At 39.6% G+C, this 24,710-nt stretch overlaps 1 protein-coding gene across 2 annotated transcripts in view; it reads right to left on the bottom strand.

Moving 5' to 3' along the window:
* The window catches only part of ADGRA3 (adhesion G protein-coupled receptor A3), a 114,374-nt gene that overhangs the window by 1,668 nt on the left and 87,996 nt on the right, over positions 1-24,710 (bottom strand). For both annotated transcript variants that reach the window (XM_033106605.1, XM_033106606.1), the window contains 4 exons: positions 17,273-17,397; positions 16,048-16,171; positions 3,560-3,705; positions 64-159 (listed from right to left, as the gene is read on the bottom strand). In XM_033106605.1, the coding sequence (XP_032962496.1) occupies positions 64-159; positions 3,560-3,705; positions 16,048-16,171; positions 17,273-17,397 (491 nt within the window). The remainder of the gene's footprint in view (positions 1-63; positions 160-3,559; positions 3,706-16,047; positions 16,172-17,272; positions 17,398-24,710) is intronic.

The following is a 24,710-nucleotide window of genomic DNA, read 5'->3' as shown; positions in this document are numbered from 1 at the left end:
GCCTGGGAAGCAATTAAAAGAGAAGCAACTGGGTCAGGTACGCAGAGAACACAAACTACTCACTAGGGCGCGCTTGGCCGACTGCCGTAATTCTTGATGTTTGCTGCTGCGGTGATTCCACAAACTATGATGGGTATACCGCCCCCGATCAGGTAAAACCTGGGAGGAGGGATGACAGAAGTAACAGCTCATCGTGCATTCGTTAAGGGGTACACATTGCAGCATCTCAGTACTGCCAAAGGCATTTCTGTCCCAATGATAAACGGAAGGCTCGCTTTTGGAGGCTGCTTCCGTAGCAGTACTGTTTTTTTCACATTTCAAATTTTTGTTTAGATTTATTTTGTTTCCTCCACAGCACAAGGTCTACCAAATTTCTGAGCTGAGGAAAGCTGATCTCCTTCTGCCACCCTGTGGACAGGCAAAGTAACACTCAGCGACAGCAGGTAGGGCTGGAGCTCCTACCTTTTCTTTTCAGGGGCACTGGTTTCTTTCGGAGTCAGCTAGGGAATCGGAAAGTTAGTCCCTTCCAAAATGGACTGTAAGGTTTCACTGTGCCATCGTTCCAACAAAATACGTAATGACATACTAACTATTTATTAATGTCTGACTAAGCCTGCATGTTCTAGGAGGTGCTACTGTTGTGTATGTTTATCCTCAGCCACCTGAGATCAGGCAAGGAAGGCACTTGGATCCCTGCAGCCTCACAGAGCACGGGCCCCTCCTCACGTCCTTCCCACAGACCAGCTAGGGAGAGCAAGACAAATGCTAACTGGGACACACACAGTGGCTGGTCCTGGGAACAAAAATGTCCTGGTTTTGGCTGGAGTTTCCTTGAGCTCTCTGGAAAGAAAAATGGGGGACTTCCTGCCCTGGCTGAGTACCTCTGGGTACAGTCAATCCTAATTCTGCATTTGCCACTTCCTTAGCCACAAACCCCAAATTGGCTGGATAGACGCAATACTCATAATACATTTTTCCATACATGGTTTCTTAGTCGTGCTCACAGGTACTAAAATCCTTAAATATTAGTGTTGCTGAAAAAGACAGCTAATTACCCTGGAAAATCGTAACCCTGTCTTCTATTATATTTCACACATTACAGGGAAGCCAGCACGTGAGACCCTCCTCTTCTTCCTGCTATACTAGTTCTCCTCTGCTTCTTCTCTGAGAAGAAGGCATCGTTTCCCAAATTCATCTTAGGTTCTGCATCGCTTTCTGACACTCTCCCCCCAGCCCACCTCCAGGACGTCCTGTTATCAATTAACCTTCATTTTTCAGCTTTACATCTTTTTTTCCACTGCCTCTTCCTTTTAGCCTACAGTATGTTCAATTTTTCCTGTCTTGTAAAATTTTCCTCGATCTACCACCACGTCTTTCTCTCTCCCTTCAGTGACAAACTCTTGGGGCAGGAGAGACTCCGGGAGGCCCCCTGCTCACCCTCCACTTAGGTGCGTTGCTGCAGCTTCCTTAAGCTCAAAGATGTGGGAGCAGGAAGGTGTCCCAGAGGGTGCAGCTTGCACTGTGTACAGCAAAGAGGGCACCTGCAGGTCATTTGGGGACTGCATGGTTTGGAGCCCAAGCTGCCCTTTACTTAACGCTTTGTTTTTTTCCTTAGAACCCGACAGGAAGGACAGCTGCTCGAGGACAGGACTCCCAATCTCTTAGCCAAACACCATCTCTCAGTTCTTTTAATGCAGGTGCCAGAGGTGCCAGATCTCATTCTATAATGTGACTCTGAGTACTCCCGCTGCCCCTTCTTGTCCACGGAACCACTCTCCCCTGAGAGTGAGAATCCTCTATGTTCTCAGGTGTTCTATTTCAGCTCTTCTCTCTATTTTCCATGGCCCGTCTACTAAACCACTAACATGGCCCAGTGATCATTCTCTTCACTGACCACACATGTAAACGTCTCCTGTCCCTTCCACAGTAGGTCTCGCTCATTTTCTCTGCTGAGCACCAGACTTCTAAAAATGTCACCTTCCCACAAAAAAGTACAGTGGTACCTTGGCTTTCGAACGAAATCCATTCCAGAAGACTGTTAGAGCTCTGAAACGTTCGAAAACCGAGGCATGGTTTCCCCACAGAAAGTAATGCAAAATGGATTAATCCAGTACAGACCTTTAAAATCAAACCCCTAAAACTGCAAATTTAGCATGACTTTTACTACCTAATGATACTATAGATCCTAAAATTTCCGGCGTTCATAAACCGAAATGTTCACCAACGGAGACGTTCGAAAACCGAGGTACCACTGTGCTGGGAAGCCTACCACCCAGTGCTTACCCACCCCACCCCACTCATGTACTTTTCTTATATGATTTTCTCAGCTGATGGAAGTACCATCTGCTGAGGCTCCCTAGTTCACTAGAGGAGACTATTTGCAACCATCTTAGAATTTTTCTTCCCCATACACTTCTGACACTCAGTTGGTCAGCAACCCTAGAGAAGATGCCTCAAGTCTCTTGAATACATGTCCTGTCTGTCCTCTGGGCCACTGTCTGGTTTCAGTCCTCAGAGGGACCCTTTTAATGCCCTCAGTGCAACTCTTTATTCTCAGGTATTCCAATTTCTATTGCAGACTAATACATGGCTGTCCTTCTAAAAAGACACTTAGTCAGACCACATTCCCCCAGTTAAAAGTCTTCCATGGCTGCCCACATTTTAACACGGCGCCCGAAGGCCTGAAACTCAGTTTTTACCCTGACGTCCTGCTACTCTACGTCATAACCATGGTTCCAGCCAACGTACATTTCTCCAAGTTCCTCAGCTCACCACACAGACCTATGTCTGAAGTGCTCCCTCTCCCTTTTGCTCTAATCATCAATGAAGGTTCATGCCAGAGGTCAAACAACCCCCACCCTGCAGCCCTGCGCCCATTGATGGATATTTTTTTCTGCACATTCAAAGAATGTGTCTCTACCACAGTTCTTAAACGGTCAATAGTCAGGTCTTCACCTGTCTGTCTCCTCAAAGACTGTAAACTCAAGGGTGGGAAGGCTTCTAACCGTCAAGAACACATCTAAGTCAGGAACGCATCTAACCGTCAATAAACTCAGAGACCTTGATCAATTTTTACTCATCCAGCACAATAATCCACTGACAGCTCTTCAAAATTGTAATGGGTAAAAAGGGTACACCTCTAAAACTGTTTTGTCTTTTGCAGAGAATACTAAAACGGACACATACCTGAGTAGATTAAAATCTATGACATGACCTCAAGGACATAAAAAGAGCTAATGTTTTCACAGAGCTGATGATATGGCCAGTACTTTCTTAAGCGCTTTACGTATTAACTCATGTATTCCTCACAACAACTCTACAAAGTTGGATCATTCCACCGTATAGATGAAACAGGAACACACACAGAGGGTACAGAACTTCATGAAGGACTCCCAGCTGGAAGGCGCAGAGCCAGTATTCAAAACCAGGCAGTCCAGCTTGCAAGTCCTTTCTTTTGCTTTCCAAAATTCACTCAGCAATTTTCTATGGTGACTATGCTTCATTCAATTTAAATGTAATGAGCATTTAACATAATACAGTGAACAGAGATATTAAATACCTGAGCATTGGTCTTGGTGGAGGTGGCAGTTCATCAGGATCCTGACATCTTTTGGCTTTTTTGGTGACTTGTTTATAGATATTTCGAGCTGTCACTCCCACCCATAGTACTGTAGCAAGAGTGGAATAATGAAGAATTATTCCGACCTAGAAAGGAGATTGAAGAATACATAAACTAAAAGGGGAAAAAACAATCCCCCTTTCAATCATAAAGTGTAGTAGCTGTCATTAAGGAAAAAGTTGGTAAGTAGCTTTCAAAAATCTGATTCAAAAGCGGTACGAAGGTGTATTCTAATGATTAATTTCTTTGCCTGCTAATGAAACAAAGAAAACACTCTCACAGACATACATAACAGAGAACTAATGTTCTCTAATAGACAAACCAACAGTTGGATCTAAGAGGCCCGCAGACTACAACTTATACCCAAGTTGAACTTTAATACACTGCAGAATTGGCTCTTAAGACAACAATGAACCACAGGCGTATTTCTCACAGATGCAATGTTATCAATTAGTGTTCAGTTTCTAATGTCCACTTGAACGGGGTATGTACAGGGTAAGGGGTATCTACAGGGCATAAGTCACTGCGTATGGAATAAGCTTTAGAGAAGCACCTGAATTCTAATTCAGTGCTTTTATATACAGTAATGGTAAGAGAGCAATATAACATATTGGTAGTAAAGAGGGAAAGCTCTGGAGCCAAACATTTTTGCCTGGTTTTAAAACTAGGATCCACCCCTTACCTGCTGTGACACCTTAGTAAATCCTGTAACATCTCAAGTATTGTTTTCCTCATTTGTAAACTGAGAATAATATGAAAGTATTGTGAGGTTTCAATTCAATGATATATAAAGCATTTAGCACACTGCCTGGTACATGATAAGCAATTAACAAAAAGATTTATATTTTTATTATTATTTATTAGGAGTGCGGTTTTTAAGAAAATGTCACTTCTCTGAAACTATCTTTCCTCATTTGAACAGTGGAAGGATTATCAAAACTTTCTCTAGGGTTTCTGTAGGAATTGAATGGGCATAATACCTGGGACATAAGGGCTCACTAAATAGTGAATGGTGCACACCTGAAACTAATACGATATTAAATGTCAATTGTAATTGAAAAAATTATTTTAAAAAGTGGATAACTACTAATTGAGTTTATTTCCTGAGGGGTGATGAAGGGCCATATTTACCGTATGACCTACGTTTGAAGCAACCCTAGTTAAAGATAAAATTCTAGATGCAGATATATATGGGACTAAGAGAGTTTAAAAACTATTTTAAGAAAAACATACATACGCACGTGTCATTGAAGCATCGAGGACATGATGCAGTTTTCTTATCTAACTAATCACTTACTATTATTTTAATCATTTCTTCCTATGTAATTATTGCAGGTAAAATACCATTAATAAAAATCTCCAAGAAAAAATTTTTCATTCTAAAAGGATGGCTCTCCAATCTCAAGAAAATCAACTTGATTGACATTATCAAACCAAGGTTAATAATAGAGGCATTTAGACTGCTGCCCAAAGTTCATTTTAATGAGAACCAACCTGCAGCTAAAACTTGGTGACATGAAAGTTTGAGTATTATTTTGCAGGGCAAAAAATTAGGGCAGTCACTGTCCAGGGTAGTTACTGTCCTTGCAATGACTCTGAAAGTATTGAGAGGGTGGATCCAACTCAATCAAATGAGAAAAGTCAGTTATATTCTTCTTAAGGATAAAAGTGGCGCCTTGGTTCCCATTAGTTTCACTGACTGCACTATAAAAGCAAAATTTACAGATAGAAGTGGAACAAAAAGCATAAAATAACCCTTTGAGAGATCTAGAGTCACACCAAATACTGTAAGTAAAAATAGTACGAGTGAATTTGGTACATAAAAACCCAAACATTCAAGATAGATCACTAATATTGACTCAAAATGGCAGGTCCTAGTATTGCTGGAGTTTTCTCTGAGGCAGAGGTTAAAAGATGAGACAGAGATGTAAAGTAAGTAAATTTAAAAATTGAAAATTTTAAAAATATTTTCAACACAGGAGGTGCAAGATGGGTCATTTTTTTAATGTATAATTGACACACAGTATCCTATTAGCTTCAGGTGCACATCATAGTGATTTGACATTTATATACATTACAAAATGGTCCCCACTGTAAGTTGTTACCACACAAAGTTATTTCAATATTACTGACTATATGCCTTATGCTGTATATTACATACCTATGACTTATTTGTTTTATGACTGGAAGTTTGTAGCTCTTCATCACCTTCACCATTTTGATTATCCCCCAACCCCTTCCCTGTCTGGTAACCACTAATTTGTTTCCCAAAAATTCCTAAAATTTTTATGGACAGCCAAAGCAATCTTGAGAAAGAAGAACAAAACTGGAAGTATCATGCTCCCTGATTTCAAACTATACTATAAAGCTATAGTAATCAAAACAGTATGCTACTGGGATGAAAGCAGACACATAGACTGATGGAATAGAACAGAGAGCCCAGAATAAACCCATGCATATACGGTCAATTAACCTATGACAAAGGAGGCAAGGATATACAGTAGAGAAAAGACAGTCTCTTCAACAAATGGTGTTAGGAGAACTCTATGGCTACATGCAAAAGAATGAAACTGGACCACTATTTTAAACCACATACAAAAATAAATTCAAAATGGTTTGACTTGAATGTAAGACTTGAAACCATAAAACTCCTAAAAGAAAACATAGACTGGAAGCAATCTGATATGAGCCTTAGTAATATTTTTTTGAACCAGTCTCCTCAGGCGAAAGCAACAAAAGCAAAAATAAGCAAATGGGACTACATCAAAGTAAAAAGTTTTTGCACAGGGAAGGAAACCATCAACAAAATGAAAGGCAACCGACTGAATGGGAGATGATATTTGCAAATCACATATCCAATAAGGGGTTTCATAAACAACCCAGAGTACATAAAGAATTTACACAATTTAATATCAAAAAAAGTGAACAACTGATTAAAAAATGGGCAGAGGACTTGAATAGACATTTCTCCAAAGACATACAGATAGTCATCAGGTACATGAAAAGATGCTCAACATCACTAATCAAAAGGGAAACGCAAATCAAAATCACAATGAGATTATCACCCCACACCTGTTAGAATGGCTATTATCAAAAAGACAAAAAATAGCAAGTGTTGGTGAGGATGTAGAGAAAGAGAACCCTCATAAACTGTTGGTGGTAATGTAAAGTGGTACAGCCGCTATGGAAAATAGTACAGAGGTTACTCAAAAAACTAAAAATAGGACTACTTATCTAACAATTCCACTTCTGGGCATTTATCCAAAGAAAATGAAAACACTAATTTGAGAAGCTATATGCACCACTGTGTTCACTGTAGCATTATTTACAATAGCCAAGATATGGGAGCGCCCTAGGTGTCCATCGATAGATGAATGGATAAAGACGAGGTGGTGTGTGAGTATTTGAATATATTCTAATAATATTGGAATACATTCAATTGAACACACACACACACACACACACACACACACAAAATGGACTATTTACTCAGCCACAAAAAAAGAATGAATTCTGGCCATCTGCAACAACATGGATGGACCTGGAGGGTATTATGCTAAGTGAAATAATTCTGATAGAGGAAGACAAATGCTGTATGATTTCACTTATTGTGGAATCTAAAAAAAAAAATAAAACAAACAAATCAAAACCAAAACAGACTTAGATACCGGAGAATTTTCTTGTTTTAGATTAACAGGGAAAACTCAACCTTTAGATTTTGAAATGTTTTCTATGACATTTCAGAACTTCCAGAGAAGTCTTCACACGTGAAAGATAATGAAGCCTTCCAGTCAAACAAGTATTACCAATAGTGGAATTTTAGGAGTCTGATGTTATCTGGTGACAGTCATGTAAGCAAATCACCAAATATTCCTCAAGAACCAGAATAATGGAGGGAGTGAGCTCTACTAGAGACGGTATTCCATCTTTTGGAATGAGGCACTTCTATTGTATTCTCTCCAGCAGATAGTTGGACTATACTTGAAATACAACCTCACAGTCACAATTTCTTTGAAATATTTCAGAAATGCAAGTGAAAACTGTGTATATGGTTTGGAAATAAGTAATCTAGTTCACAGAGCATGTAAAAGACTTGTTAAATGTAACAGATTATTACTTAAGAGAGTCCCCTTATCTCAGGCCATCAATTTCCAAAGCTGCAAAATGGATACAGATTAATTATTCTAAAGATCTATCTATCTATCCATCTATCCATCCATCCATCCATCCATCTCCCCTAACCATAAACTCTCACATACAGGAGACCAGATATTATTCTAACAATTATACCACCAACAAACCTAAGACAGTACAGCATGCATAGTAAGTGTTCAACAAATGATCTTTAATACTCATATAACCGTGTATGAATATGTATCAAAATGAAAATAGTAACAGCTTCCACTGCTGAATGCCTCCTAGCATCACCATTCTGTTAAGAGTTAATAACCTGGAGTTACAGACAAGGAGACTGAAGCTGAAAGAAGTTAAATCATCCACCAGAGGTCACATGGTCAGCTGCAGAGCCACAAATCAATCCCAGGTTTGCTGGATTCCAAAGCCAGGGCCTCTTGTGTTGTTATTCCCTTCTGCTCTTCACTAAACAGTAAAGCAGAGTGATGGGGAGTGAGGGACACTCAGAGTCAGAGACTGGCATTTGAATAATGTCTCTGCCAACCAACAGCCCCCGTGATTTGGGGCAAGTTATTTCAATTCTCTTAAATGCAATTTCTGTACTTATTAAATATAAGCGTAAGAAGTACCTCCTAAGATTAACATGAAAGTTAAGATAACACATTTGCAGTAGTTGGCAAGTAGAAAGTTCTTAATATCCCCTGATTAAATTTCTCCCAGTGCATCTCACATGCCATTACAGCAGTCCTTTAGATAAGAGATACATAAGGGGACACCTGAGAAGGTCAGCTGGCACTACAGTGAGTTGATTAAATCATACAATGGTAGAGCGACAAGGTCACTCAACTGAAAGCCAGCCAAATCCTTTTACTGCACAGCTAAGGAAACCAGGGACCAGAAAATTAACCACCAAGCAATTATTTGGGGGCACCTCATGACCCAGAATCCAGATCCCTTCCAACCTTGAGTCAACAGCTCCTGTTACGCCATCCCTCAGCTTCTTAGTTTTCTCTTTCAGCTCCTTTTGCAAAAGAGAGTTAAAGGCTATAAAAAGCACCCAAGCTACCACCCAGCAGTGACTTAAGAACCAGAGTGGGAAGGACTTGGCTGGTGGCATCTTTTATAACCTCAACCCATCACCGTAGGGAGGAAACTATATTAGAATCCATTAACACTGTTCATAAAATATGTGAGCTCTAAAAGGGAGATAAAATTGACAAAACTACACCAATTATGTGCACATATAAAACCGCAGGTAAAATATGTACACTTTAGGGTTCAGTTTTAGAGACGGAAGAACCTTAATGATCATTTCACTTTTCTAGCCCAACCTATTATTTTAGCGAAGAAACATTAAGTCCCTAGCAGGTTAAGTAACGAGTCATACAGGCTGTTCTGAAAGGCATGGAGTTAGAGTCTACTGGCCGGTGTCATTTGCAATCCTAGGCTGGTCCTTTCTGAGGCCTACTACTCCCCTCTCGGCTGGGTACTAACTGAATTCAGTACTTACTACAATAGCAAAATGAAGCAAGTCATGTCTGAGTCGGAAATAAGAAGGAGGTTACGTCTTTCCTAGAAGAAGGGGAGAACATTGCAAAAACAGAAAAAATGATTATGTGGAAACATACAAAGACCAGTCTTTCCCTTTTCACATAAATTGTTAACAAATTTGTTCTAGCAGCCCTGAAAACTCTCTGCAATTCCTCTCCTTTGCATCCTAGAAATGGTCTAAGTACCATTCAGGACAATGAAAGGCCGGCATCTTTACAGTGGCCTCTTTCTATTCATGCCCTTCGTGAAGTAAATTTAAGTGTCTGCTTCAAGATGTTAGTGAGTATGTTTAGATAAAATTGAGGCTCTGACTGCCACGTGCATGTACCCTAACAGGATATGGTCGCAATGGCTCCGGGGTTGAGTGCTTTCTAGTATTTGCAAACAAAGGTCTTTTTGTTCATTCATCCAACTCATTTTGCTAAACACCTCTCATCAAATCCATATAATTCCCGCCCTCCATCCAGAGCCAAAATAGGTAAACACCAGTCAATCACCAAGTTTTGTAGGCACCTCATGGTTTTAAAAAGCACCATAGGATAATGAGGAGAGGTGAAGGACAGTATCTCTGCAATAGTAGCAGTAAACTAAGGCTTGTAAGGTCAGCAGGAGTCCGCCATGTGAACAAGAGGGGAAGGACTGAGAAGAGAGCGTACTATCTTCTGTGCGTGCACTAAGCTGATCTGAGAAGCATTCCCTGACGCCTTGTAGGCTGTTTTCAACTGTACAGTAATAGCCTAAAACAGGGAAATATTCTGCACAGCAGAGAGGTAAATTTCGTCAGTAATAACAGTAGTAGTAAGAACTAACATCTATTGAGCACTTACTGTCTGTCAGTTACTCTCCGTTTAACCCTCTCAACAATTCTCATACACACTCCCATTTTAAATTACATCTCAGATATATGACATTGTTTTAATCATCAGCCTGAGGTTCATGACACATGTTAATGATGAGCCAAGTATGGCCTGCCTTTATTTAGATATTTGATTAGTTATTGTTAATAATAAGTATCCAAGAATCACCAGCAAGACCAAAGGTTAACACCTTGACAAACAGCTGAATAGAACAATATCATCCACTTCACCCAAGGTACCCATGTTATATCCTATGTTTACGATCCCTTGGATTTCCTTTTTTGACAGTTTTATTGCACATTTCATTAAAAGTGTGCTGTTTCATTTGAGTTCCTTTTATTTTTAAAAAAGAAAGGAATGAATGTCGTTTATGGGACTAAGACATATCCATGGTTACGCGCTGTTATAATTCATTAGTTTTGGTTCTCATATGTTCCAGTTTATTCATTCAGTCCTCAGTGATGGGCATATGGGTTGCTTCCAGGTTTCTGTTACTGTGTACAGTGCTGCTCTGAATATTCATTTGCATGGGCATACTCAGACACACACCTGTTACACATGGGCAAGCTTTCTCTGAGCCCAGGAGCGGGACTGCTATGTCCCAGGGTCTGTGCACCCTTACCTTGAGCAGGTTAAGCCTCCCAGAGTCCACTTACAGTGCCCCCGGCAGTGTAGTGTATGAAAGATCTTGTGGGTCCATATGGTCAACACTCGGCATCGTCAAACTTGATTTTTGCCGACAGAAAAGGCATACAATGATAACTAACTGCGGTCTTCATTTGCATCTCCATGACCACCAATGAATGTGAACATCTTTTCATGTGTATACCGGCCCTGTGTACTGACTCTTCCGTCAAATGTCTGCCTACTCTCACTGTCCCTTTTTCTACTGGGTTTTCGGTGGCCTTTTCATTGATTCTAGTTTTTGACATTTTTTTTTTATTCTAATGCTGTCAGTGGTATATGACTTCTTCCAATTTGAAATTTCTCTTTTCACTTTTGTGAAGGAAACTTAACCAACAGCTCTTATTGTTAAATTAGTCAAATTGATCTCTTTTCTAGTCAATGCTTTTGAGAATCATTTTTTTAAGAAATCCCTCCGTATCCCGAGGACTGTGATATTTTCTAATATGAATTTTAACATTTTGGTTTGGGCATGTAAGTTTATTTTATTTTATTTTTTTCTTTTCCCTGCCTCTTTGATCAGGTTTTTATTGAAAATTAGCTGTCCAAAGTGATTTGACCTTTATGGAATAAACAAATTTAAGTTTATGCCCCAGGCTTTTCTTCTGTGGCGAGTTTCTTTTCCTCGGGCTTCTTCTCTGCTGCTGGTTTCTTAATAGCTATAGCTTTTTTCCCACCAAAGGTGTCTTCTGCTTTGTAACGCCAACTGCCTTCTTCCTTTTCTTCCCCACTGCTGGCCTCTTGCCCGGGAACCCCCTCCTCATGCGATTTGTCTTCTAGTGCTGCTGCTGCTGCTGCTGCTTTATCCAGCAGGAGCTGCTGGTTCTTGGCCTGGCGAAGAATGGTATTCTGGCACATGATGTTTCCATGTGGGTTTAGCTTCAACATGATTGTCAGGGTTTTCAGGGGATTCTTCTTCAGGACCCTGCGATGAATCTTCTTCCGTGGTACTCGGAGGGCTCTTTGGATCTCTGGGCTTTTCAAGATACTGTGAAGGTGTGTACTGAGCATTTTATGTATGGGAAGGTTGTAGTTAATCTTGAGGGAGGCAGCTTTATGCCAAGTGCCATACATGTCCTCTAACTTGCAGAAAGCACCTTTGGTCCAAATGCAGAAACGTCCGTGTACCCACCAGGAGAAAGTTTCAAAGTGTTCAGTTTGCGTACATTAAGCAGAGTAATTCCAGGGATGTTTCTGAAGGCTTTGATGATGCCGTTGTCCTCATTATAGATGATGCAAGGTCCCCTGTGCTGGATACGACGACCATTTCTCATTTTGTCCTTGCCAGCTCTCATTCGCTCAGAAGCATAGACCTTTTTGATATCATTCCAGGCCTTAAGCTTCTTAAGAACCAAAACAGTCTCCTTGGTCTTCCTGTAGCCTTCAAGTATATCTTCAACCAGCGAGAAGTTCAGGAACCTCCTCAATACGATGACCTTTAGACACGACCAGCACTGGTAAGGCCGAGGCAGCCACGGCAGAGCAGATGGCATATCGCATGTATGTTGTGTTCTCTCTGCGGTGCCAACGGTGCCAGGTTTTGGTTGGTGCAAACGTGTGGCCTCCACGACACGCACTGCCAACAGCACCCCGGCCAGAATGATGAGTCGCACCACCTCAAACTCTGAGAATAAGAGCCATAGGACCCCACGACTCAGTACTGGTTTGATGACCTGCTAATTCACTGACAGCACAGGGCTGTCTGTTGTTTTCGCACAAGGTGTGAACAGAGTTCACAATATCTGGTCGAATGGGAGGCTGGAACACAGGAGGCAAAGTGACATTTTTGCCGGATGATTCCCCTCCTTTTCAGAGTACACCAATATCAGTGGACGAGCACACGCCCTAATGGGGAGAGGAGACGGCCACGCTCCTCTCAACCCAATGGCTCCCACAGGAAAAGCTGGGCAGGGGAGTTTTTAATCCACCCAGAGCTGACTTTTTCTTTTTATATATGGCATGAGGTATAGATCCACTTTGTTCTTTTTCCAAATGGACTTTCCCCAGCTCCCTTTACAGTACAATGGGCTCCCTTTACCCAACTGATAAGCATGCAACCTCTATACCAAAGTGCCATGTGGCTCTGCTTCTGACCTCTCTATTCCACTGTGTTGGTCAATTCCCTGGCCCCTAAACCAAATGCTCCAGTTTGAATTACAACAGCCTCAGAAGGCCTGATGACTGGAAGGATAACCTTCCCACTCGACTCTTCTTTTTCAGAGATGCCCTGGCTGTCTTTGGTCCTTTATTTCTACATAAATCTTAAAACCATTTGTGGAGGGGAGACTGTGTCAGACCCATGAGCTAGGCCAGGACCAGAATGGAGACTGCTTCCCATAACTCCCTTTGGAGACTGACCATAATCAATGCTTTCCTTCTGACATGAACCAGTACCTGTCCCTGTGTCTTATGGGTGCTGGTTCCTGAAACAGGCCATTGTCCTGACATGGAAAAGCATGTAAGGCATTCTCCCGTACCTGGGACTGGTACCCGTACCACTGTCCACCCTGCCCTGTTCTATGTAATTCTTTAGTGCCTGCAAAGCAGTGCAGAGGATATCCAAATCATCTCGTAGCCACCCAAGACGTGCCTCATATGCAAGGTTCCCTTAATCAACTCTGTGACTTGCCAGACTGGAGTGGCCTGCTTCTTTCTTCCGTCTTTCCCTGCCCTCCACTTACGGAAGCAGATTTTCAGTCTCAGGGCTTTTCCCTGGGTCTGTGTGTATGAACACCATTTTATTGCGTTTCATGAAAAATTCTCTTTTTATGTATATATCAAATTAGGAGAAACCGCCCCTTTCTGATGTTAACTCTTCCCATCCTTGGACATAGTATATATTTTATGTCTTCTTTAATACATATTAAATTTTTACCTGTAAAGCTTAGACATCTTTTATTATTTTTAGGTACTTGATATTCTTTGATATCATATAAATGGTATCTTCTCATTAATTATGTTTTCTCATAGTTGCATTTCTGCACACCAGCAGCAAACTTATGTATATTAAACTCCCATTCACTCCTTGCTAAACTTTCCTATTATTTCAAATAATTTACCAATAAATTACTTTAGGCTTTTCTTTAAGTAATCATATCATCTGACAACAACAAAATTATTTATTCCCAAATTAAAGGTGAAAACACTGAGACACGGAAAAGTTAAATATTGAAATGAGGATCTCAAAGAGATGCTCTGTGATCCCCTGTACACTGCAGCATTATTCACAACAGCCAAGAGATAGAAACAACCGAAATGTCTATGTACAGATGAATGGCAAAGAAAATGTTGTATAACATGGATGGACCTAGAGGGTATCGTGCTAAGTAACATAAGTCAGATTGAGAACCACAAACACCATATCATCTCACTTATAGGTGGAATCTAAAGAACAGAATAAACGAGCAAACAAAACAGAAATAGACTCATAGATACAGAGGAAAAACTGATGGATGCCAGATGGGAGGGGAATTGGAGGAGGGGTGAGAAAGGTGAAGGGATTAGAAAGTACAAATCAGTAGTCACAAAACAGTCACGAGGATGTGAAATACAGTATGGGGACTATAATCAGTAATGTAAAGATTATGTAGGGTGTCAGATGGGTACTGGGCTTATCGGGGGGCTCACTTCATATATTGTATGAATGCCTAACCACTGTGCTGTACACCTGAAACTAATAGAAAATAATATTGAATGTCAAATATATGTATTTATAGATACATATAGTCACGGGATGTAAAGTACAGCGTAGGGAATAGAGTCATTGATATAGTAATAGTTACATACGACGTCAGAGGGGTAGTAAACTTGGTGGGATTATCACTTTGTGAGAGGTGTAAATATCTAGCCATTACGTTATTTTGTACACCTGAAAGTAAGAAAAAAAAATGGAAAAATGTTGTATACAGTGGTACCTTGGTTTTCGAACGCAATCTGTTCTGGAAAACCGTTCGAGTTCTGAAACGTTTGAAAACTGCCGACAACGAGGCCTCAGGATCTTGCACTCAGCGGAAGCCGTGTGACATGTTCGACTTCCAAGGCGTGTTCGAAAACCAAGCATTTACTTCCGAGTTTACGGCGTTCGTAAACCGAAATATTCGTCAACGGAGACGTTAGAAAACTGAGGTACTACTGTATACGTACAGTGGAATATTTATTCAGCCATTAAAAAAAGGTAAGAATCCTGTCAATGCAACAATATGGATGAACCTTGAAGATATTAGGCTAAGTGGACTGAGCCAGTCACAGTAGGAAAACTACTCCGCAATTCCACTTATAGGAGGGATCTAAATATGTAGTCAAGGTCACAGAGACAGAAAGCAGAATGGTGGGTGTGAGGAGCTGGGCTGGGCGGGACTGGGGAGTTGCTACTGAATGGTGTAGTTTCAGTCGTGCAAGATGAGCAGGTTCTAGACATCTGCTGTACTCATCGTTAATATAATAATAATTTCAGAGGGCCAATCTCGTTATATGTTTTCTGCAATTAAAAAGAAAGGTTCATTAATTGCCCATAAAAACACAGGTAGTAAACGGAACTGAGATCCAAATCGAGGCAGTCTGAGCGCCCAATTGCTACATTGCTTGCTGCCATGCGTATGGAAAACCATACGCAAATACAGAAATAAAATTTTACATATTTTCCGTTACATATATTGAATAGTTTCGATTTTTTTATACTTATTCTACAAGAATACTATTCACTAAGGCTACATGTGCAATAATTTACTTAAAATTAAAAGTAGAATATTATTTAATTCTTCGCATTTACCACGCCTAAGAATCTTCTCCTTTTTCCATCTTACAGTTAAATATTTTTCAAATTTCTATTGTTTTCATTGACAAATGAAACAATTTTTAAAATCCTACTGTTAGAAAATATCACTTCTCCTTCAGCCAAGTCAGAATTTTATAAAATGTTTCAAATGAAAGGTTCAGCATTATAACGGATATAATAATAACTAGCACTGAATTTCCAAAGATAAAGAGACAAGTTCCTCAAGTCATACATTCAATTGTGAAACGACAATTCAAAACCTAAGCATACTGATAAATGGTGTAAGTGACAGACTTTGAATTTAACTTTAACTAGTTAAAGAAAAAAACTTTAAGGAAACAGTTTTCCTTTTCTAGTTAATGAAACATATGAAATTACTTGCCAATATCAACATATTTTTTCCACTTCAGTTTTTCACTCGGACTTACCGCTTGGCAGACACTGGCATTTCTGGTTTGGGTTATTCCTCCCACAAACACTACACAGGTCAGGAAAATATGAAAGCACAAGTTCACAAGCATGTGCCAGCCCTTGAGACTGATTCTAATCAAACTGTTAAAAGAAAAAGGAAAATAATAATATTCAGGAGAGTACATTTGAAGCAGGACATGAAAATATTTGTCTTCAAGCTAACAATTCCAATACCATAAAATGCCACATTTAAATATTTAAACATTTTGTTTAAAGAAAAAAACATATACTTTCAGCGAGACCAACAGACACACACTTTTTGAGAAATCATTTAACTCAGTCAAGTTTCTTAACATTTAACTTTACATACTAAAAAGGACAAATCATTTATGGAACTACTGTACCCACTAAAGGCTAAACAAATTCTTCACAATAAGAAACGTGGGCTTTTGTTAGTTATGATGGCTTTGACAGATGAATAACTTGTTTGCTTCCTAGAGATTTCTGCAAAGTGCCAATCTCTATTTCCCTGACCTACTATTGCCCAGTGCATTTCTTCTTGGCCTTTTCTAATGAAATGTTGAAGTCTTTCTTTAAAAAAAAAACAAACAAACAAAAAAAAATCTCCTTTTGTTTCTTAACTAAAATGTCAAGAAATGTCATATACGTCTAGCTCAAATAGGAAAATACATTCTAGCAAAACCTCTTATAAAGTGAATTTCTGCTTAACAAATCCTTTCAGTTCACTATTCCTACCATAAAATAAATGTTTCTATAGCTTTGCCTCCAATTAACAGAAACCATATTCCATGCTTAAATGACACACACTTTCTTAAAAACTCAACCTACAGAAGAAAGGATATCACAGTGGGGGAAAGTCATAAACCGGAAATAATCTCACAGATGGTTCTGGAAGACACCTCCACAGGCAACAAGCCTCCACCTTACCTCACCCTGTTGCTCTTATGCCCCACCTCCCAGCCTCCAACACATACTTCCCATACTCTTTCCCAGGGACAAACCCAGGAAACTGACTGGATGCTATAAAAGATGGGTTTACTCTCGTCTACTAATTATTTATGTCTCAAGCAACATGAAATGAACAAAGCTTGTATGTATTCTAAAGCGTTTGTTCCTACGTTGGAAAAAGGGCATGGTATCAAAACTCAGTTTTATCTTAATTAAAAGTGAAATAAACTCCTCTAAAGAAAAGTCCTATACTTGTCAAGCTGTATTTCTTACCTGTGATGGTACATGTAACTGACGATGACTGCTAAGAGGCATAAGAGAAGAATGACAGCAGTGGTGTAAACCACAGGGTGCAGGAGGCTGGCTGCCTGGGTATAGAGTTCAGATCCCGTCAGATCCTGAGGAGAAAAGAAAGCATCACCCTGGCAGCACTTCTCTGGACATAGAATGACTGAGATTTTCTCCAGTGACTAAAACACTGATAAACAGAAATCTGGCCCTTATGTCTCTTCATTTTATTCAAGGATTAACGCTGTGAGCTATTCTCCTCCTTATATCTTACTTTGCATTCCTAACTTCCACTGTGCTACCTATATGTGTTATATATACTTAGGCGTGTGTGTGTGTGTGTGTGTGTATACACACATACACTTTTGTTCTACGCTACACCCCTCTCTTCCTACATCTGCTCTATAAATTTGAATACTAACTTTGCTATGAGGATAAAGGAGAGCGAACAGAGTCCACAGATGCCGTCCTTTTAAATGCCCTTTCATCCCACTTATCATTCTGCATATTCACGAGCTGATAAGGCACAAACAGCAGTATCTCTACGTCAACAGAGTCTAGATATACATAGACCTCCTTAACCACCGGCAGTTCAGTCGAGTTCAACAAATACAAATGGGCCAACCATGGTGCAAGGCACTGGGGACACAGTGGTAAGATGTGGTTCCTGTCCTTGAAGAGCTGAAAGTCACAGCGGAGAGAGATGCACAATCAGACCACAGCAACGGTTGATCAAGGTAAGGGCAGCACGATATGGGAGCAAAGAAGTCAAACATCAGTAACAGTACAGAGCAACAGCAAGTCACTTACATAGCATTTATCATAATCCAGGCACTGTACCAGCACTTTACACAGAGTAACCCGTGAGCGAGGCAGATTATTAACCCCATTTTATAGCTTGAAAAACGAAGGCGCAGAGGTTAAATGCCTAAGGATTAAATCTGCACTGTGCTCCCAAACACAGTGCAGACAGCACCTCCCTTAAAACAGTGGACATTGGAAGGCTTTCTGCCTTATAAAGGACCAAAGCAGGCTGGAAAGACACCTCCAGCCTGGCCACGGCCACAGCCACTGTGCCAGAAAACTGGGGTGGCAGGAGTCAAAGCTGTAGACTCACCAGATCCCATCACTAAACTGTCTTTCAAAACTGACTCTGCAAGCTTGAGGGGGATACCTGAAAAGAGAAAGGCGAGATGAAAAAAGGAAGAGAATGGATGAGAAACAGGAAGGCTGACAAGGGCCTCAACAGTGCAAGGAAGGAAGGGGCAAATTTTCCTATAAAAAAACCCTAAGTTGATACTTCTATGATTAGAGATCTACAATGATGGCATCAGAACACCTTAATAAGCTCCACACTGTAACAAATGATGACAAAAATCACAGGGAACGGGAAACTGGAGAGACAACATGGAAAATTGAATTCCAGCCTCAGTGCTCTGTGATGAGTCTCAAACCTGGAATCCATCTATTTATTTGACAAATGTTAACTGGGTGCCCACCGTGACCAGGCGCTCTGCCAAGCACCGGATATTCAGGGCAACACAGGATGTAGTGTCCAGCCCTCGCGGGTGGACAGTCTGTAAACTAAGTACCCAGAAGGGAAAATACAACAGTGAGAGCCTATCATCAGGTGTTCTGCACAACCAGCCCCTGTGAGATGCCCACAGAATTAACCCATGGCCTCCACGTAGTCACGTTTTGCTAATAGTCCGGAATGTCAGGGAGGAAATTCAAAACATGTTACGGCAATGAGAACCAATCAGATACTAACTAGTACAAGGAGACACATTCCCCCTCAATTTCTACGAGGAGCGACGATTCTGGGACAGAATGAATAACTGAGAATAAACTTTCAATATCAAGGATGTGGCCCCTGGGCTTCTTCCATGCACTGTATACTTTCCATTCCTCCAGGAAAATTTCCGTAACACGTCTCCACTTGCTTGCAGGCTATATAGCTTTGGGGCATATAAGTCATATGCCCCATAAGGCTCCATAAGTCAACTGGAGACAAAACCAATAGTCTGGCAGGCCTGGGGTAAGGGCCAGAAGGAGGGTGTGTAAACGTGCCTTCCACAATTCTTGGCAGACAGTACTCAAACATGGGCAGCTGGATATTACCTAATAAAACACTAGACAAAGTGCCAATTCAGTTCTCAAAATATAGTGCATAGAATATTTACGTTTAAAAGAAATCAGTATTTTTCAACAGCCTAATGAATGTGACACAGTATGAGAAAGAAAGTGGATTTTGAAACGGGGTGATGACTCACAATTCCAAGTTATAACTGAAGAAAGGGCATGACTGAACCAGGACAACATTTCCTGGTTGTCACAACAAACTGACCTGTCCAGATGAAGGAGAACCCCTGATGAGAAACTGACCTAAGGTATAAAAGGGCCAGATGGTAAATATTTCAGGCTTCGTGGGCCAAGAGGCAAACCGAAGCTACGATACAGGTACTTACTAACCACTAACCATTAAAAAACTTTAAAACCACTTCTGGCTTTCCAGCACTTAAAACAAACAAACAAACAGCAGCTGACTGGATTCGGCCTGTGTGTCAAATGTTCTCAGGATTTACAGACCTCTGGTATAAAGGGAACAAATAAGATACGAAAAACCTCCTATCTTGATGGCACAAAATTCTTGAAAACATAAGACAACTGAAAAGATTAGGATAGGAAAGATAGTAAAGATCTCACACGACAGGTAAAGCAAAAATCTGAATCAAAATTGTTTTTAATTACAAGAGTAAACAAGTTTAAGCTTTGTGATACTGGAACCAAAACAATTACTAAACAGTGTCCAAAAATGGCCACTAGGAGACACCCTTGAGAGGAAGAAGTGAAACTGGCATTCCCATTTGCAACACAGTGAGTGATAAGATAGGAAGTCTCTGACAACAGCCCAACGGTAAACTAAATGATCTTAATCACTCTTCTATATGGTACAAAGTTTAAGAAAATAACTGAGCCAGGAAATGAAAAGTAAAGTTTTCCACAGAAGTACATCAATGCAGAGAGTAACAGAACACCGGAAAGTGTTTTAAAAGTCACAAAGATGATTACTATTAAGGAACCAAAGATATGGAAGAAGAGTTTTTGAAAATCTGTTTCCTTCATAGACAAAGATTCACGTATTTACAAGTTACTTATAGTCCAAGAATTAATAAATATAAAATCGCTGGCAGTTTTAAATAATTCATTAGCATCATATCAACAAACAAGGATAATTATGAACCAGTAATTATCTAAATTCACCAGGATCTAAATAATGGAAGATACGTATTATTTTTACACACACACACACACACACACACACACACATCAGGGTACCCTCTATCAGTATAAAGAATTATAAAAATAGTTTACCAAAATAAAACTTTAAAATAGATCTGAGATCAGACATGTAAAAAAACTGAAATAAAACTGACTTTCATGTTGCTTTTTATTTTCCCTCTAAGAAACAGAGTAATTTAAAGATTTTGCTGCCCCTACGTCACACCACACACAGAAGTCAATTCCAGTGGAATCATGGAACGAAATGTGAAAGGGAAAACACATTACAGCTGCTTAAAGAAAACAACTAGGAGAATGTCTTCATGATCTTGAGGTAAGCAAAGATTTGTTAAATAGGACATAAAAAAACACTATATATAACAACAAAAAAAAGCAGAAAAAAACATCAAGAAACTCTGTTCATAAAAAGACAACATTAAGAGAAAAATGATAAAGACATTTCTATAGGCTGAATGTTTGTGGCTGCCTACCTCCCCACCCTCCCAGTTCAGATATGTTGAAATCTAGTCCCCAACGTAATGGTATTAGGAAGCAGACCCCCTTCCATCACATGAGGCAGGACAGCAAGTGGGCCCTCACCAGACACAGAACCTCGATCTTGGACTTGCAGCCTCCAGAGCTTTGAGAAATACACGTAAACTTTTACTGTTTAGAAGCCACCCAGTCTATGGTGTTCTGTTACAGCAGCCTGAATGGACTGAGAGACCTGGACTGGCAGAAGATATCTGCAACACATGAATCCAACAAAAAGCTCCTACTCACATTTCATGTCAAGAATCCCTGTAAGTCAGTAAGAAAACAATAGACAAGCAAATTAAAAACATGTAAGACTTATATGTGAATTGTAAAACAACCAAGCAACCAACCTCACAGAAAGAGACCAGAGGCGGGGGTGTGGGGTGGGGCGGTGAGCTGGATAAACATAGTCAAAAAGTAGAAACTTCCAGTTATCAGATATACTGGGGATGTCATGTACAACATGATGACTATAGTTAATACTGCTGCATGGTATAATTGAAAGTTCCTAAGAGAGTAAATCCTAACAGCTCTTATCACAAGGAAAAAAACCTGTTTCTTTTCCTTTTTTTTTATCCCTATCAGATGGTGGGTGGTAATTAAACTTATTGTGGTAATCTTTTCACAATGTATATTAAGTCAAGTCATTATGAGGTACACCTTAAACTTACACAGCGCCGTATGTTCAATCATATCTCAAAAAAAGGAAACAAAAAAATATAAAAGTCATAAGATACTGGGGAAAAAAAAGGCAAAACTTGAGCAAGAATGTCACAAAAGGGGATACCCAAACCGATAATAAGAAAATGAAGAGGTACTCAACATCATTAGTCACCGGAGGAAGGCAAATTAAAACCACAATGAGATATCATAATGCCACCACGAAAGACTAAAATGAAAGACTTACAATACCAAGAATTGGCAAGGATGTGAGGCAACTAAAACTCTCATTACGGCTGAGACTGTAAACCAATACAACCACTCTAGTCAATTCTGCGGCATTATCCACTAAAGCTAAATATATGGATAGTCTACAATCCAGCAATTTCGTTCCTGAGTGCATATGTCTACCAGAAAACATGTACTTGAGTAATCACAGCAGCGTTTTCTTGATAGTCAGAACCTAGCAACAACCCAAATGCCTATCAACAGTAGAATGCACAACGTCTGACATTTTTATACGCTGGACTACTATGTAGCCATGGAAAAGAATAAGCTACTGCTCGGTGCAAAAACAAAGATATATTTTACAGATGTAAGTAAAGGGAAAGAAACCAGACACAGAAGAATATATACTGTACAATTATAATTACGTGAACTTTATGAATAGGCAAAACTTATGTCAAACAATGATGGGAACTGACGAGAAAGAAACGTGGGAGCTACCAGGTGCTCAAATAAGAATCTTGATCTTCATGGTAGCTGAATGTGTGTATTCAGTATAAAAATATCAGCAAGCCACATACTTAAGATCTGTGCACTTTGCTCAATATCTCAATTTAATAAAAAAAGTAAAAAGTGTCGGTCCCTCTTTGATTACCAATTCCACTTCAGAGAATTTATCCTGCAGATTTTCTATTAAATGTGCAAAATAAGTCTTCCCTTCTGAGGCCATCGCTGAAGCGCCAGCAGCCATAATGAAGTTCAACCCCTTTGTGACTTCTGACTGGAACAAGAACCACAAAAGGCATTTCCATGCACCTTCCCACATCCACAGGAAGATTATGCCTTCTCCTCTGTCCAAAGGGCTGAGGCAGAAGTACAATGTGCGATTCATGCCCATCCGAAAGGATGATGAAGTTCATTCAGGTTGTATGAGGACACTACAAAGGGAAGCAAATTGGCAAAGTAGTCCCGGGTTACAGGAAGAAATATGTCATCTACATTGAATGAGGGCAACGGGAGAAGGCCACTGGCACAGCTGTTCACATGGGCATTCACCTCAGGAAGGGGGTTCTCCTAGACTACAGCTGGACAAAGACCACAAAAAGATCCTTGAACGGAAAGCCAAATCTTGCCAAGTAGGAAAGGAAAAGGGCAAATATAAGAAACAATTGATAAGATCCAGGGATCAAGTAATCTTTTACACAGCTTTCAACTGTTAAAATGGAAAAAAAAATGTGCAAAATAACATCGTACAAGCAAATTATTGCAAACAAAATAGAGGAATATCTAAATCAATTATGGTAGGAACATAAGGTAATATTCAAAAGTGAAAAAGAATGAAGAAGCTCTTTTATATGGATATGGGAAAATTTCAGAAAGGAGATGTAGTAAAGCGAATAAGAACACTAATTTCTGGATTCTTAATTCAAATCTCAGTGACAGCAATAACTTTGTAAACTTGGGCATGGTGTGCTTAAGCTCTCTATGCCTCGGTGTCTCCATCTGTTAACTGGGGGTGATGATAACAGTACTCTACTTCATGAGGTTATGATGACCAAGTTAAGTTAATGCATGAAGACTTCAGAAAGTGCCTAAATACATAAGTGCTTAACGAAAATTAGTCACCACCATCACTACCACTGCCATCATCACATTATCATAAGATGGCATCATCATCATCAGATCTATTGTTCCATGGAAATCATCACCATACGAAAATATAGTTTCATGGGAAAAAGCATGGTTTAGAACAATGTTTGTAACAAGCAACCATTGTGTAAAAATGGAAGAAAATGGATTCGCTGTTTCAATACACATGAAAATCACCAACAATATGCACGAAACTAATATTAGTGGTTGCCTATTTTGCAGAGAATGACTGACAGGAGAGGAGTGGGAGTGAAGTTTTCACTATACATTAATGTAGAAATAATTAAAACATTTGATCCATGTGAACGTAGTACCTATTTAAAAATTATATAACCAGAAACATGATGACTAGCATTCACGTTCAATTATAGAGTAAATGAAACTGAAGTTTGCTTGCATTTTATAAAAACAATTTTTAAAGGCAACACCAGAGAGATGTAAAATGAAATGAGTCCTGTCATTTCATATATTTCTAGGTGAACACGATAACAAAGGGGAATCAAGGTACAGAGATTATTTTACCTTCACTACTACAGTATTACCAATTAAATTACTAAGTACCACATAAATGGCTTGACTCTAATCATTATCTATTTGCTACTTAAGTTTTATTTGTTTGTTTCTTACTGGCCCCAGCTTTTAGGAATCTTTCTGCCCCAACTGGCTATCTTTGATCATATAAATCAAACAAAATCAAAATCTGCAAAACTTTTTTCTATGGCTCCTTCTGAGACCTTAGGATACATACAATTGGTTATAGCAGGATGTCTAGTGAACCAAACTATGGTATCTGTTTGAGATTTACAAATATATTCTTTTTGTCTCATTTTTTTAAAATACAAAATTCTTTAAAACCAAATCAGGAAAAGTTTTATGGGGTAACTGTCAAAATAGAAATTTAGGCTTGCTATATATAAAACCATATATTAAGATAATTTTCAAGACAAATAGGATTTTATCATTCAGTATAGTGTCAGGTAAGGAAAAAAGATGTTGACTTCCAATTTTTGAAACCCATTTCTTCCATTTTAGACACAACTTTATTTAAGAGTAGGTATGATTTCATTTA

The sequence above is a fragment of the Rhinolophus ferrumequinum genome, chromosome 5 (assembly GCF_004115265.2).
Source record: "Rhinolophus ferrumequinum isolate MPI-CBG mRhiFer1 chromosome 5, mRhiFer1_v1.p, whole genome shotgun sequence".
NCBI lineage: Eukaryota > Metazoa > Chordata > Mammalia > Chiroptera > Rhinolophidae > Rhinolophus > Rhinolophus ferrumequinum.
The sequence above is the reverse complement of the archived record's forward strand: the minus strand, read 5'-3'. Positions and strand labels throughout refer to the sequence as shown.